General features: G+C 38.2%; 1 protein-coding gene across 3 annotated transcripts in view; it reads right to left on the bottom strand.

Annotated features, from left to right (window-relative positions):
- ksr2 (kinase suppressor of ras 2) overlaps positions 1-16,166 on the bottom strand; it is a 133,431-nt gene that overhangs the window by 54,205 nt on the left and 63,060 nt on the right. For all 3 annotated transcript variants that reach the window (XM_037680879.1, XM_037680880.1, XM_037680878.1), the window contains one exon: positions 14,977-15,149. In XM_037680879.1, coding sequence (XP_037536807.1) covers positions 14,977-15,149 — 173 coding nt within the window. The remainder of the gene's footprint in view (positions 1-14,976; positions 15,150-16,166) is intronic.

The raw sequence follows: 16,166 nt of genomic DNA, 5'->3' as shown, positions 1-16,166 counted from the left end.
TATATATATATATATATATATATATATATATATATATATATATATATGGAAAATAAAATAAACAACTTCTTACTACTATCCCTACTTTGCGGTTTTTCACTCATCGCACGGCTTCAGGGTACCGAACCCCGCGATAAATGAGGGGATTACTGTACTGTATTTACAAATGTTGACAAAAATAACTTCATTTCTCGACTTAGGATGATCAAAGTCCAAAATACTAGCACGCCAGGCAGAAGTCAACAGACATTTTTCCAAGAAATACTAGGCTTTTAAATAAAAAAATAGTATTCTATCTAAAAATAATAATAATAATTCTATCTGTTGGATAAAAATATCCTCTATTCATCTTATTTACTCAAAGAAGTCACACTCAAGAACAAGAGGAGATTTTAAACGGTTTTGCTTGCAAGAGCAGACTTTCACAACAGGTTACACAGATATCCAGAAGTTCTACACGCATGGAACCCAGTCGGGAGAAACTGCCACGAGCAGCGTGCGAGAATTGTTTTTATAACCCTATCAGCCCTCACAGCTCACAGGCAGACACTGATGACCTCGGCCATCCAAATGCACATGCAGGATCAAATCAGCTCCTCATTCAGCCCTCTCTGAGAGTGAAAAGTACTCTGGTAACTCAAACACATGGTTCATGGGTAGTTAACATACTCAGCCATAGTAGTTAAAAAAAAAAAAACATCCATAAACCTTGACGAAAATACCCTGACACTATATATTTTAAATTTGTTTTGTAGATCATGTCTGCATTCATTTCAGGCTGTTTGAAGTAATTTAATGGAAATGCATTCCACACATGGGACTGTTCTATTGTCAATGTCACATTTAAAATCTGTCTTTGCACATCTCACAATCTGACTCACAGCTCTTCCTTGAAGTTCTTGCAATATTAAACTCATAATATAGCCGTCCGCAGAAATGTGAAGAAATCCATAACTAATTACATCCTTTCCTCAAAACTTGTCTGCAGCAAAAAATATTTTCATATTCCAAGTATTAAAAATAACAAAAAGAATAAAGAAATAAGTGAAATAATTGTTGTCCAGCTTCTTACTGAGACATTATTTAAATCATGCACATGCAGACCGTATTAGTTAGATGTGCACATCTCATACCTGAGCCGAACACATCTGAATAAAAACAGAACAGTTGTTTAAGACAAAACTTCAACTCATCACTATGATCATTTCAGTAGGATGGTGTGTTTGAAATGGCAGCTCCAGGCATTTTCTAACCCTGAAAACTATTATTTGTTCAAATAATGACACCTTTTGCTTCTGAATGAAAATTATTCCTTCTTGCCTTAAAATCATTTCAATATATCTACAGTTTTGCCTCATTTTGTACATGTGGGCACTCAGCTTGTTGCTTTACTGCATTATTAAAGAGTGGGGAAAAAAAGAGCTGGTAATTTTAAATAGACCTTGAGTTCAACATTCATCCTGTAAATTAATGCAACAGGTTTCATGGGTTTGTTAAATATAAAAGTGTTGTTTAAAAATGCATTTTTCAGACCAATCAATTCATTTTGGCTCAAAGGAATCCCCAACCACAGTCCTGGATGCCTCATTTCCCCAGGATATGTTTTCTAGCATAAACAATATCTGAATAAGTTAACGAGGTTAAAATTGATATTCATCTCAGTAGGAAAAAATAACAACTTCGAACTGACTAAATAAAACCAATGTGAGGGGAAAAGTTTGATCAGACAAACAACTTTAAAGTGAGTAAAATGTAATTGACTTTTATGTAAATTTATTCATGAGTATTAGTTTAGCTAGAAATGAATGCCTGGAGCTCAGAGGCAGGGAGGAATATGAGGTTGATGTGTCTGTCTTGGTACAGAAACTAACAACTAATCAGGGAAGTGTGAAGAATGGCAAACAAAACACTTTCTTTTGAGGTAGTTTTCTCAGAGCATCAACGTAAAAAAGTTGTAAAAAAAAAAAGGGACTGTGTGCAATAGGATGGCTTTAAATATGAAAATGTAGAAAATGTTTTTCTCAAAGTGAGCTGATGGAGAAAGATACCAGGTTTGGATTCTGACATTTTCCAAAGAATGAATAAGTAATCTGGGTGTCCTTGTCAATTTTCATATTTTCAGGCCCATCATTTTCTGACCTGTAAAGGCTTTTACTACTGTCATTTTAGCTTTTCTGAAAACATTCGTATTATGCAAAATGTGTGATTAACTGAAGTCTTTTAGAGATGAAGCTCAAAGAGTATTGCCAGTCTTTAGGTTCATTGAAAAACCAAACAAAAATCTTTTTTTATTTTACAAAAAAGGGGAACTCCAGTCAAGAGTAAAAATACACATGAGGCTTTTAATTTTTCTACAGTTGTTAGACGTTTGCTAAATATGTTTTAATTACTTTATTTGGATTAAGTAGCTATCCACCTTATTCCTGGGGCCTCTACTGTCTAAATGAGTATGGCACATCTTCAAGTAGCAGTAAGCATTGGCTAATCATGGTATCGGAACATGAACAGCGGTTTATTTGCTTTTGTTTTGTTCACATTTATTTAACAACCGTAAAGTTTACTAAAATAGCTGTGCTGAGTTCAGGTACATGTTGTGTTCACAGCTGCATGAACAACCAGACCAAACTAAATCAGTGGCTACAACAACACAGTCTTGAGAATGAACCCAAAACAAAAAGAGTGTTCATGTGAAAAGTGGTATAGTTTCCTTCTCCTACCTACAGATGAGGAAGAAGAATGTAGCTGAAACATCTGAACTTGAAGAGACCAGCCAAAACTCTGTCTGCGTGCTCATTTCATTTTGTTGACAAACGGCCGACGGAGGAACCCTGCATCCTACTTTGTATCTGGACTACAAAAAACCACCGGAGAAGAGACGTCGGATCCTCAGAAGGATTGAAAACAGAGTGACGAGAACATCAGGTATGATTTCAAGGGTATGAAGAGCACAGCTTTATATATTTATTCATCTTCAGTGTTATGATTTTCTCTGTAATTAACCCAAGCTCAGTGATGGAGGACTTTAAGGCTTTGGATGGGCTCTGTGTCTGCTTTAAGGTAAATAAGATTGTGTCCCACCTCTTTTAACAAAACACCACCAACCTTATTACTGTGTAGATACTGATACACCTCAGAGCTTTCCAGGATGTTCATCGCTTCACCATCTGAAGAACTGAGTCATTGAAGTAGCTAAATATGCTAGTAGATGTAGCTAAATATGCTAGTAGATGTAGCTAAATATGCTAGTAGCTGTAGCCAATTATGCTAGTAGATGTAGCTAAATATGCTAGTAGATGTAGCTAAATATGCTAGTAGTGGTATGATTATATTGTCCTGTTTGAGTTCTGACAGGTGGTGTTCCTATATGTTTAAATTAAATCCACAGCGCCTGGAGAATCTACATTAGCTCGTACTGTTCGCACATAAACACATACCGGTTCTGGTTCGCGCTGGAAGCCGCGCCCATAATTCACACAAGGCAGCATGGGGTGTAGGAATAAGGTGAATAAGAAATTAAACAGAGCAAAGAGGACTTGATTCAGTCAATCACTAGGAGCCAAGACTCACCAGGTGCTCACCAATGAACTCTTTTCCAACAGGCCTGGTTTTAAAAGTGCCCTGGTTTCCTGAACCAGCTGAACTATTTTGATAAACATGGTTTTGCTTATCGTTACCTTAGAATTCTCCAGAAGAAGCTGGGGAGTGTCACTGAGACCTGTGGGATGACTGGGTTTTCTCCCTGGACCTGTTAACTTTAGATTAGTCAGACTCATCCTAAAGCCCTGAATTAAAACCAACTCCACTCTCTCTTCTGGGAATAACTTAGTCACGCACTTCTCATCTACAAGTTCATGCATCAGGATACAAGTTCTAATGTTTTGATTCAAAGCAAGAAGAATCATGGATTTTGTCTGAAATAACCATTCAAAATCCCTTATAGGGGTGTCAAACTCTGCTGGACAAGGGGGCAAAATGACAACTTGGTCCAAGCCACGGGGCCTATTTTAGTCGATACATGAACTCAAGTGAGATACATGACATCTTTTCTTGGTTGCAGGTTGATCAACGGGAGTTTAATTGGTCCTGTTTCACGTTCTTTGTTGCTCTTCCACATCAAAATAAAAGATTACTGAAAAAAATCAGACTTTTTTTTTTTTCTGGCTTCAAAGTTAGTCAGCTGTCATGAGAAATCTGCACTAAATGAAGTGTGCTCAGGTTTTTAGGCAAAATGAGAAGCAAGAAAATTATTTTACATTTAAAATATCATCTTGGGAGGCCAGAATAGATGTGAAGAAGGACCAGATTTGTCTCGTATGCAGTGAGTTTGACACATGCGGCTCCTAATTTTACCTCATACGTTATTATTGTTGGAAGAAATAGTTTTATTCATAAGCTTTTTGGTTTGCAAATGAACTATTTTCTGAAATGCTACATGAATGGTAGGTTTGTTTACTCAGCTCATCTCTTGAGTGTTTATTTAAAAAACTAATTCACTTTATGCTATGTAATGCCTTTTCCTAAAGATTAACAGTGATTCACAAATGCATAGAACAAAATAGTTCAATCAGCGGAAGCTGTCACATAAATTACTTCTTCTAAAGACAGCAAACAGAAAAGAAAACTTTGAATGAATCTTTCATCTTGTTAAAGGCTATGCCATTTTTATTAATGCGTTACAGGCTGCAAATGATCCCCAGCTGCTGACGATGTTAATGCCGTGGCTCTGGTACCAAACAGCATTTCCTGATTCCTGAAACACCCTTCCTCCCGTCGTCCTCCAGTCTCTCCAGAGGCCTGGTGTCCTCTCTGCACTCCGATGCATTACTCAATTACACTCAATCATCCCTATAACCCAATAAAAGAGGGAACTGACATCATCTGCTTCTCGTCGGCCCTGTTGGCAACTGGCAGACGACTGGACTTGTCAGCAGGGAGGTCAGAGTTATTTATTATCCTTAGAGCACCAGCGCGCTGTTGACATTAGCTTCAACAACGGTCATTGAAGATCCTGCTAATGATCGGTGGCTCAGTCAATTTTGAGAAAGAGCATTTGCTTGAAAAATCCAATATTACATAAGTTCATTGAAACTGAGTAATCACTTGATGTACTTCATTAGTTACTTTAAACTTTTATTTGAAAAATGGCTTGTTTACAGAACTGCTGATGGGGTTGTAATCCTGAGGCTGTGGACTGGAGCGCAGGTTGGGTCAGGAAGAGAATAAAACAACTGCCAAAAGGTTTGTGCACATCTATCTGCAGAATGGACCGCCGCCCAAAAAAACTACAACAATCGAAACATTGACAAACATAGAACTTCAAATCAAGCTCAATAAGAGCCCACGTGTCAGTGTTCCCACATCAACTCACAAAAACCATGCAAGGTCCAAAAACAACAAATTAAAACCATGTTAGAGTTTGCAACATCTTGGATGTGTGTGTATGTGCTGTTTGTGTGACAAATGAGCCTGTAGGAGTTCAGTAACCCTGAGGCGCCAGACGGCAGTGTCCCCCTTCATCTTCTGTGATTGGTCTGAGTCTAATGAAGCCGAGTCCTCCATATTCCCTCCTCCTCCACTGAATATGTCACACCGGCACACACCATGCGATGGGGTTGGCAATGTGTGTTTGTGTGCTGATTTTTGTTTCTGAAGAGAACAAACTTCTGTGTGCAACTTTGTTTATGATGAAAAATGAATACATTTTCCATGTTTTGTGGGTAAACCAAAGTGAAGTGTGAATATGTGAGATAGAGACTCCTCAAGTCTAGGAGCATATTTCATATTCAGAGACTCTGCTTCCTTAGGCGGCTGCGGCAAGCTGGTCTGGGAAGCTCCTTCTACAGGTGTGCAGTGGAGAGCATCCTGTGCTCCAGCATCAACGTGTGGCATGGAGGCTGCACAGCTGCAGAAAGAAAAGCTTTGCAGAGAGTGGTGAAGGCTGCACAGAAGTCTGTTGGAGTCAGCCTCCTCACCATCACAGACATTTACACCAACAGATGCAGGAAGAGGGCCACCTGCATCATGAAGGACCCCACTCACCCAGCATACACACTTTTTGCCCCACTCCCCTCAGGAAGGAGGTTGAGGAGCATTAAGTGTAGAACCACTAGACTGAGGAACAACTTCTACCCTGAAGCTGTTAGACTCATGAATCTCTAACCAGGATAGTCACTGTGAAAAAATCACATCGTGTTGCTGATTTATTTCACGCTGGTGTGTTCATTTGTACTCATCTGCTCACACAGACTCATGTTCGTGCTGCTATTGTGTTTTTACACTACTAGTGCTTAGTGTATTTTTAATTGACGTTTTTCTTAGTTCATAACTTAGATCTTATTACTGTTTTTCTTTTACAGTTTATACTTTTGTTGGATGTAACTCGGACCCTGTGTACACAATTTCGTTCCACCACATGTGGCGAAAATGACAAATAAAGAACCTTTAAGCCTTGAATATTTAGAGACGTGTTTAATTTGATGTTTAACGGAGATGCCTCTCCAACTGATTGGACGTTAAACATTGCCATTTCACACTGAGGAGAATGTATTGCAGGTAAACTAGAGACGCATGCGAGGGACAAAGAGAAAATGTTGAAATAAAATGCCAAATATTGCATAGAAAATTCTAGCATTTCCACTGTCAGTCTAGTCACCCAGTTTTAAAATTGCAATTATTATTTGTAATGTGAAAAACCACCAATAAGATCTCAAAGTTCAATGGAAAGACTGGCACACATAGGCTATTAAGAAAAGTTTCAACCCAATTTATAAAACCAGCCAAGACCACATAAACAGTGCAAAAGAATAATGATTTTTAAGAGATAATAAACAGCTCAAGACAAGAAAACTAAACAAATGGAGTGGAAAGTGGCACCAAAAAACACAATTTTCAACGCTTAAGCATTTTAGTTTTACATGAGAGTCGAACACAATGATCAGCGTACAGTAAGCTTTGCAGAGCAGAGGGAAAACTCAGCCAGACTGAAATGATGTGGGGGCGTTCGCTGCACAATGCGCTGTATTATTTTACATGAGTGTTATACATGAGAGATATTTTACAGGCCATTGCACACCATATTCTCATTGTTTCCAATCCATGTTTTTTAATGTGTCTGTCCAGAGTGAAATGAACACCATTTGGAGTGGCAGCAAAACACAAACTAAGAGAAGGTTTGAAAATAGACTTTTTTTCTGTCTCTGCGTGAGGGTGGAAAAAACTGTTCTGATGAACAAGAGAAGACAAAGCCAGGTTGCACAGTTGCTATGGTAACAGCTGCACGCCAATCAGTCCTTTTGCAGTATGTGCCATCATCTTTGTCAAACAAGACCACACAATCATACTTTTTTTTTTTTAATGACACGCAAGATGTGTGTAATAATGAGACAATTCTAATCACAGTGAAGAAAAACAACAATTATATTTGATGAAACACGCAATTCCAATTGGTTTTACAGATAGGAGAGCTTTCAGAGTAGCAGTTTATGTTTATCAATGATGCAGAGGGAGGCATGGAAAATCAGATGAAGCGTGCAGACCATGTGGCACTGAAGACTTTCCTGAGTTGGGAAAATCAGAAGACTTGCTACTTCTTAGTCAACTAAACAGACCATCAGCAGATCTTGGTGGAGCATATGAAGGGTTAGCATGTGAAGTAAGCCATTCATGGCTGTCATATTAAGAAGTGTAGCTTCCCAATCCTGATATGCAAAACTCCCACACTTATAAAGTTGCTAAAGGTGAAATATGGCTGAGCTGTGACTGCTGGAGACAAGTTGGTGACATAATTGTAGGAAAAAAGGCTATTTTTCCATTGCAGCCTTACTGAATGACAGTTTCCAAACAAGTGATGAGAGAGTCATGTGACCATCCAGTTTTTGAAAATTGCTTCCTATTTCCATGTACACAACATGCAACGCTGCATTCTTGGCCCTGCACATTATTTATTAACGTTAGATGTTATGTTCGTAAGATCAAAACAACAGTCTCTTTGACTAAAGATCAGTCATTTGAAGGGTAATCACTGCCCCTAAATTTTGAGTTTACCTTTAGCATTTTTTCCCATTATGAAATGGGACACCACTTTACAAAACCGAAAAACTAGAGTTTGTTGATTATTTTCATGTTCTTTTTTTTTTAACCCAATGGACCACGTACATGACTTTATCACATCAACTCTTCTCCATCTATGCATCCATCCCTCTTATAGTGGATTGGGTTGTGGAGAAACAGAGCAGACATCCCCAGGATCTCTTTCTCTTGACTCCTCCAGCTTTTCCAGGGGTGCACAGATGTGTAGCAAAGCCATCTGAGAGATAAATCTAAGCAGTAATAAATACCCCAGGATACAGTGGCACATATTATATTCTGGGGAATCTTAAAATACCCTTGATATTGTATTAAAATCTCAAATGTCCCATAAACTTGAATCCCTGGTTTGAAGAAAAAGGAGATAATTTGAAACTGGGTTATTACGTTTGTGTGTAAAATGTGTATTTTGCTACATTCCCATTCATGTCACATCCTAATGAAATTACTTCAAATTGTCCCTAATGAAGGCAAGCTAAGCTGTCGGCAGGTCGATTGGGACTCTTTGCTCCTAAACAGCAATGGAAACCTAGCACTAGTGATAATGTTTAAACTGACTCATCTGATTTACCCCATTGCAACCAACATAGCAGCTGTTTCACTACCTAATTTACTGACGTTTATGACCTTGTCTGCATGGTTTCATTAGTTGCAGGCAGCGATTGATGGGAGAACTCTGCATCAAATGGAGACTAAGTTAGGTCTCAAATGCAAAACCTTCATCACCCTTAGAATGGCTTTCCTTATGTAAAACAAGGTCATAAAATTCAACATTTCTGAACAATTCTGGTTCTCTAATTAAACTAATAATCGCTCCTCGTTTACTGAGCCAATAAACGAGAAAGTAGGAGTTTTTTAAAAAAGTCCTTTTAATTCAAATATTTGAGTCAGTATCGCATTTTATAGCTGCTTTGAAGTGTTTTTTTCCTTTTATGATTCAACACTTAATGTAGAACCGACCTTAGTACAGTTGATTTTCAACCTAAGTATTACAGAAGAAAAAAATATATATAATTTTGTAGTTTGAAGGGGCTTTTGAGTTTTGGATCTACAGTATTAAACACAAACAAGCCAATAAATAGTTTATTATTATTATTATTATATATTTTGCCTTTTAGACATTGAAACTTAATTTGGATGTGCTCTTTAACCATGTCAAAAACTCTTGAAGAAAACAAAACTTCATTTCTTGGTCTGTGAAGAAGTTTTATATTTTATTTAAAAAGCTGTTTTGGTTTAAACTCATTGATGGGGTTTAAAGTATAACTGTTAAGACTGCATTGTATGTGTAGTAGCCGAGGCTACTTGGTCTGTTAAATGTATTTTTAATGAAAATAGAGGGTTTTCTTTATGTATCTAATTCATTTGACATTTCTGTTCGAAATGTGTAAATTATGTGCTTCAGTGTTGTCAAAAAAAGTTACTTATGATGCTTGTTCAAGTTTTACTTCTGTGTTTTGCCATGAAGCTGTAAAGCAGACTATTAGTTTTTCCTTTATGAAGCTCTTCTTGCATCTTGAACTACAAATAAGAGGCAAAACCTTTTCACGATTTAAGGCAGACAAATCAGTTTCCTTCCATTGAAGTGCTTCAAGTTCATTGATTAAATGTGACCTGAGAGGCTTATCGTCCACTTTACATAAGTCAACTTGTTGGTGAATACATAAAATATTACATATTTACTGAAACGGTGGTTTAATATCAAGATTTTCCATTGATTTTAGGTAGCTACTTGTCTTTGCCATGTTTTAGAAGTTATTTAAAGCCATTTTTTATTTGCCAGTTCTAGAAGGGGGCTCCAATGTGCCACCATATTTGGTTGCTAAGAGACATGTGATGCAACTGCAAATCATCTATACAAGGTTAAAGAGAGCGGGTGACGTCACTGGAACACATGTAGAAATATAAAGCGTGAGCTGTGCACAAAGTGTTTAGAGAACATTTAAGCCATTTATATCCACAAGCACACACTTGCAGACTCCCACACTCTCGCTACTTCACTCTCTATTCCCATCTTATGCACACACACCCGCACACATTAGTTTGGGAAGCAGGTGTGTGAGTTGGTCAAATGCCAGGACCGAATCTCCAAGTGGACACAAGGCATCATCACAACCAATGGTGCCATCTTATCCAGTTGTGTGGGCTCAAACTGCCTCAGGCACAAAAGGTGATTTGCACACAAGAAGATGCGTCTCTGTGGTCATCATAACATTTTGCACTGGAACAACAAAATAACAAGGATCTGTCTTATCACCTAAAGCAAGAGCAAAAAACAAACAACTGACTCAAACTACGATGAACTTTGGTGTTAAATAATAAAAGAAACCATTTTACAGTTTAGGAGTGAATAATGGAGAACCGAGAAACATTTTGTCTGCCCCTAAAGGTTCCATACAACTTAGATGGGACTTTATTTTGGAAAGATCTGGTCTTTAACAGGTTAAAAAGTTATCCATATCTAACTTCAGGTAGGCAATAACATGATTACATCAGGTTATTCTATTTTGTTTTATTGCCAGGCTGGAAAAGCTTTGCGAAAATGTACGTATAACCCAAGAATCGACAAAAGGTGAACATTCCTTTAACATGATAATGCCAATATGAAATCCTTTTGACCTACTTGTAAAACGTACATAAAATACTGTATATGATTCACAGAACTTTTGCACAATGGAATGAAAAGTAGCGTTCACTGACTGTACGCTGCAACTGCCAAAAATCACACAAACGCACGGTGATTCATTCGGTATCTGTTCAAAACCATAATCCTCTGCTCGCTCCACTGTCAGACATGTAGTGTTTTATTATAAAGGGATTTGTGAATGAATGACTGTAAACAGTCATGAAGCTGCCAAACAAGCTCACTGACTGGACACATTAATGGTTCTGAGCCTAATCAACCATGTGTGGGGCCTTTAAAGAAAAGGTATTCCGTCAAAACTGAACTCCTATTCTGTCGAACGTGTGTGAATCACTGCAAAGAATAGGAATGATGTCTATACTAGACGTGAGCACACAATATCAGGTAGATTCAGATTTGTTACAAAATTACCAGCATCTTTTTTCCTGAACCCAACAATCTGCTAAAAATACAACACTGAGCTGTTTTTATGATACTTCCTATCATGGTATCACATCAGCAGACTAACACAAACATTATATCCTTATGAAAAGCTAAACAAGCTCTCAGGATAGTGCTCCGTTGAGACTGGGCATTGAGTCATCTTGAGCAAACAGCGTGTTCTCGGTCACCTCAGCCAATCTTCAGTTTGAATCACACGGCTCGAGGGAAGGGGGGTAATGTTGTTGGCTGCAGGGCCTGACGTAGGAGATGGCCGTGATACCATAATCCCAAACTAGACACGGAGGGATGTTTATCTAGGCTGACTGGGTGCCTCTTGTTTCTCATTCTACACAAACATACATCCGCCGATCCGAAAATATAAACGATTGACACTTTTATTTTGCTTGACCGAGTTGTTTGCATGCAAGCACAATGAGCAATAAGTGGGTCAAATGCTTGCCTCTATTTAAGGATTTTAAAAGCATTATTTAGTCACATACACACTTTGAGTCAACTGCATGGTTTATTTTAGACAACAAAATGTTCAACATCTCAAAAAAATACTGCAAATTTAACAAGTCATTTGTGTCGTGGTTTGAAGGGGAGATGGGTCCAGGAATGCAAACGAACATGAGGAATATTTTACAGCCTAAAAATGTAAGAATCTAACAGAAAACAAAAGGCTGGCGTGGCAGCAAATGCACAAAAAAGGAAACAAAGGGGCGGAACGAAGACCTAGACAGGGCAAGAAGCACAATGCCAGACTGCCGATGAACTGGGAGAACAAGCAAAAGAAGGCTGGGGCTGATGAGGTTAGTGGAGGCAGTGTGACTAATGATTATGAAGAACAGGTGTGAGTGGGAGGGGCAAGACTGAGAAGGAATGAACTGGTGGCACAGGAGACACATGGGAAAAATAACACAAAACACAGAAAATAAACATGATAACCAAAAAGAAATAAACCTAAACTAAAAAAAAAAAACTACCCCAAAATAGCACAAAAAGTGAATAAATAATGTAGCAGGTAACAATGTACAAAGTAACTAAAACATATGGTGCTAAATTGAATAAGTTGACTCCAGAACTAAAACAATGCCCATAGACTCTCAGTAAATGCCACATAGCTTACATGCTACTCTATAATATATCTTTTTTCAGTTCAGTTTAGTTCAGTTCAGTTTATTAAGCACCATCTCACAAGAAAAGTCACAAAATCCTATGATTTGGGACAACTGTCGTGAGCTGAAAATGTCCCCGTAAAAGTGAGAAACTGACGACGTTTCAAAAGCTTTGAGCCATGAGGAAAGTACAGCACCCACTGAAAACACATCAGTGACTTCACGTGTCAAAGTGTGTCTAAGCTCTCTGTTGTGGCAAAAACTTCTTTCTTAAATGTTGTTTAAATTTGTTACAACCCTCAGTAATATTAAATAAAAATAAATGTTCTACATATGAAAATATTATTTACTCCTGATCCAGTAGTAGTTCAGCAGATAGAATGCAGGACTCTGAGAGAAAAAGTAGAAAACATCATTTAGAACTGCACACAACAACACAACAAAACTGATTCTTCCTCCAACAGCTTACTCCAAAGTGGAACAAACCAGTTCTGCTTGTGATTAGATGGTCTCTTTGGTACGCCCTTCCTCCATTACCGGCCCTCTTCCTTGTTGACAGTCTTGTCAAACTGGTTGAAAACAAGAAAGTCCATGTACCAAAGAGACCATCTAATCACAAGCAGAACTGGTTTGTTCCACTTTGGAGTAAGCTGCTGGAGGAAGAATCAGTTTTGTTGTGTGTTTCCTAGACTGATGAAGCCTTCTGGATCGAAGGTGAAACATTTCAGCACAAAAAAAGAACCTGTCCAGATGACCTGACTGAAAAATGTTGGATTTTATATCTGGATTATTGAGCATGGACTTTCTTGTTTTCAACCAGTTTGACATACAGCAATTTATATTCCCAGGCAGTCTCCCATCCAAGTACTAACCAGGGCTGACCCTGCTTAGCTTCCCAGATCAGATAAGAGGCGTATTCAGGTGGTACAGCCATAAACAAGGAGCTCAGTCACAAACGGTCCTTTTAAAGGATCTTAGCAATCAAAAACGTTAAATTTATGCAACCGGAAGTTGCAACATATACAAAACACACAAAACAAAGCACAACTAGCCTTAAGCATTAACCTTTAATTTAACCATAGTTAACCTCTGACTGCAACGTGCTCATAATGCCAAACTCTGACAATGTTGTCGGAGGAAAGGGGGGGGGGTTGCTCCTACAGGTAAGGGGCGTTTACCTTCGGGACAAATTGAGGTCACCAACTGGTCAGTTGCTAATGAGCGTACAGGATTGATTGACAGGTGGTGTTGAGGATTTGACTCGTGCCAAAAAATAGATCATAGTTTTCTAAGGTTTGAGAACTGAGTTTCCTTAAAATATCCTAATGATGGTTTCTTAATTTTTCATGGGTGCTGAGTTAAAATTTAGGGGTGCTTGAGCACCCCCCAAAAAGAAGCTAAAATCGCCACTGCAAAGGACTATGGCAAACAGATAAAAAGTGAAAATACCTAGCTCTAAAACTGAAAAAACATCACCAAGAATTTAGTCCCCACAGTGGACAGATGTGTTTTGATAGAAACTGCATTCCTCACATGGAAACATCTTTACAACAACATCAAACGTCGTTTCCTGAATCAGCGTTCCCAAAACAATACAGAGTTACAGACATGTCAAACAAGGAGCTATTTCAATAAAACAATTCAGTGTGTGTGTGTGCTTCTTTACACACAGATGTGTTATGAAGTGTATTTTTACCTGCATTGACACCTAAAACCACAAGTCCCAAGCAGGTGAATTTACATATTTAGTAGCAGGTGATGTAAGAAAGGTGAGCTGCTGCTATTTAAGCTCTTTTATGACAGATTAATAACAGACTGAACTTTATCTTTTCAATCAATCAATAATAATTAGAATACTTTAATGTATTCACCCTTATTATTCATCAGATCCCAGCAGCTGGGGGCTGAATCCATCCATTACATGTAGTTTCATCACACCTGTAAGCTTTAAAAGACATTACTGAATGTTTCCCAACTTCTGTTTGTCTTTGTTGGGTGATTATTCCAAGACATGCCTCTACCCACAAACTGTGCCCCATCTAGCCGTTAGTTATGCCTGTCACAATTCCCAACACCAAAACCAAACATACCTCATTTGTTTCACTGACAAGACCTCCATTACCTTCTACGTCTCTGTCGTTTCTCATCTCCTTTTCAATCTAATGGCTTCCGCAGTTTGCTTATAACGCACCCACTGATGCGTCTGCCAGTGTTCAGCATCACACTACCTCCAGTATTCATGGTACGTTCCTTATGAGCTGTATTTTTCACCAGAGCTCTGCTTTACCGGGTTTTTCTGCCAAAGACAGTGAAGACTGCAAGAACAGGTGATGGGTGGTTTGCCCGTACGTCAAACAACACTGACAGCAAAGTGCTAAATGTGACAATAAAACAAGCAACTGTTCTTTTGTGGCAGTAAGAAAACCATAAAGACTGCATCAGTTATGAAACGGGATTTTTGTCGAAACCTGTGGAGAAACTTCTATCTCTGTTGCAGTTCTCACCCACACATTAAACTGGAATTTGTGCTTTGGCTTAGCGGGAAGCAGAAATTTCCAGCAATGAAATATTGCAAGTGAACTACTGTAAATAAAGTAATATAAAGAAGTATTTGAATATAAATTAAATATGTTAAAGCTGGCTGTTTAATGTGATTTCAAAAAAGCTGGCGTGTGAGCTTATTAAAACCACGAAGAGCTCACTTACTTGCAGAGGGTGTTTCGGCGTGAACAGGAGGTGTCGAAGGGATGAAAGAGGGGAAGAAGAAGGACCGTAAAGATCGCTCAGAGTGAAGGGGCGACCGCTGCGTGGGCAGGTTCTCACAGCTCCCCACACTGCTGTGGATCTTAAGGTTCAAGGGTTTTGTCTTCTTCTTGGCTCTGTGGGGAAATTGGACAAGAAATGAGATTGAGAGATTTAAAAATAAAAGGATGATTGCAAGAATAGTAGAATTTCCTGAGGTTTTAAAAAGTCGTGCAATAAACGTAATTACTTTTTTATGCCAAAAGACGTCCATTTACAAGCAATAGAAATCATTTGGTATGGTTGGTACTGTCAATAATATATTTATTCACATATCTCAGCTCCTCCCAGTTATGCAACATGAGCCTAAGCAATACAGCAAGTTCCTTTTTGGCTCTTCGTGGGGTAGAAAATTTATTTTGGATTAGGCCAATAAAGAAAAAGATGCATTAAAGTGGAGATTGATAATTTCAGTGGAATTTCTGAACAGAACATACGGTCAGCAACTAAGATGAACACACTTTTATTTTGCAACTTTGCGTTTTCCCTCCAATTTGATCATTTTTATTTTATCATTTTCATCACAAATAACTACAATTCTGCAGACTTGACCAACACTCTGGATGAAATTGTAGTTTGACTCATGGGCACAAAATTCACCCTTTACACAAAAACGCAAAACACAAGCATACATAAATATGATGCTAAAGAAATCGCCAGTGTCAAAAGACTCGTTTATTTTAGGCAGCGATATGGGATCAATGATTCAGCTCCAAGCTGAGCTGAGATGGGTTACAATATTTATTTCTCAACATTTGACTGGAGCTTAATCTGTTCTTAATCTGGCATAAGCACATCAGTTAAGTAAAATGGGACTTTTTTGCAGTTTTCACCCCCATTGAGCATCCATCAGATTTTTTTTTTATTAACTTTTTATGTCAAATTGCAATAAACTTGATTTTGTTATAATCTTTTTGGAATGTGTGTCATTTCAAAGTTGAACCTAATCTCAATCTATTTATCAACTTCTAACATTTGTTTTAATCCAATTATAGTAGTCCCTCATTTATCACGGGGGATCCATAGAATGAAGCCCCACGATAAGTGAAAAACCACAAAGTAGGAATAGTAGTACAAGTAGTAAATAGTAGTTT

This window comes from Nematolebias whitei, chromosome 8 (genome assembly GCF_014905685.2).
Source record: "Nematolebias whitei isolate Nwh7 chromosome 8, NemWhi1, whole genome shotgun sequence".
Classification (NCBI taxonomy): Eukaryota; Metazoa; Chordata; class Actinopteri; order Cyprinodontiformes; family Rivulidae; genus Nematolebias; species Nematolebias whitei.
This window is presented reverse-complemented; position numbering and strand designations above follow the sequence as displayed.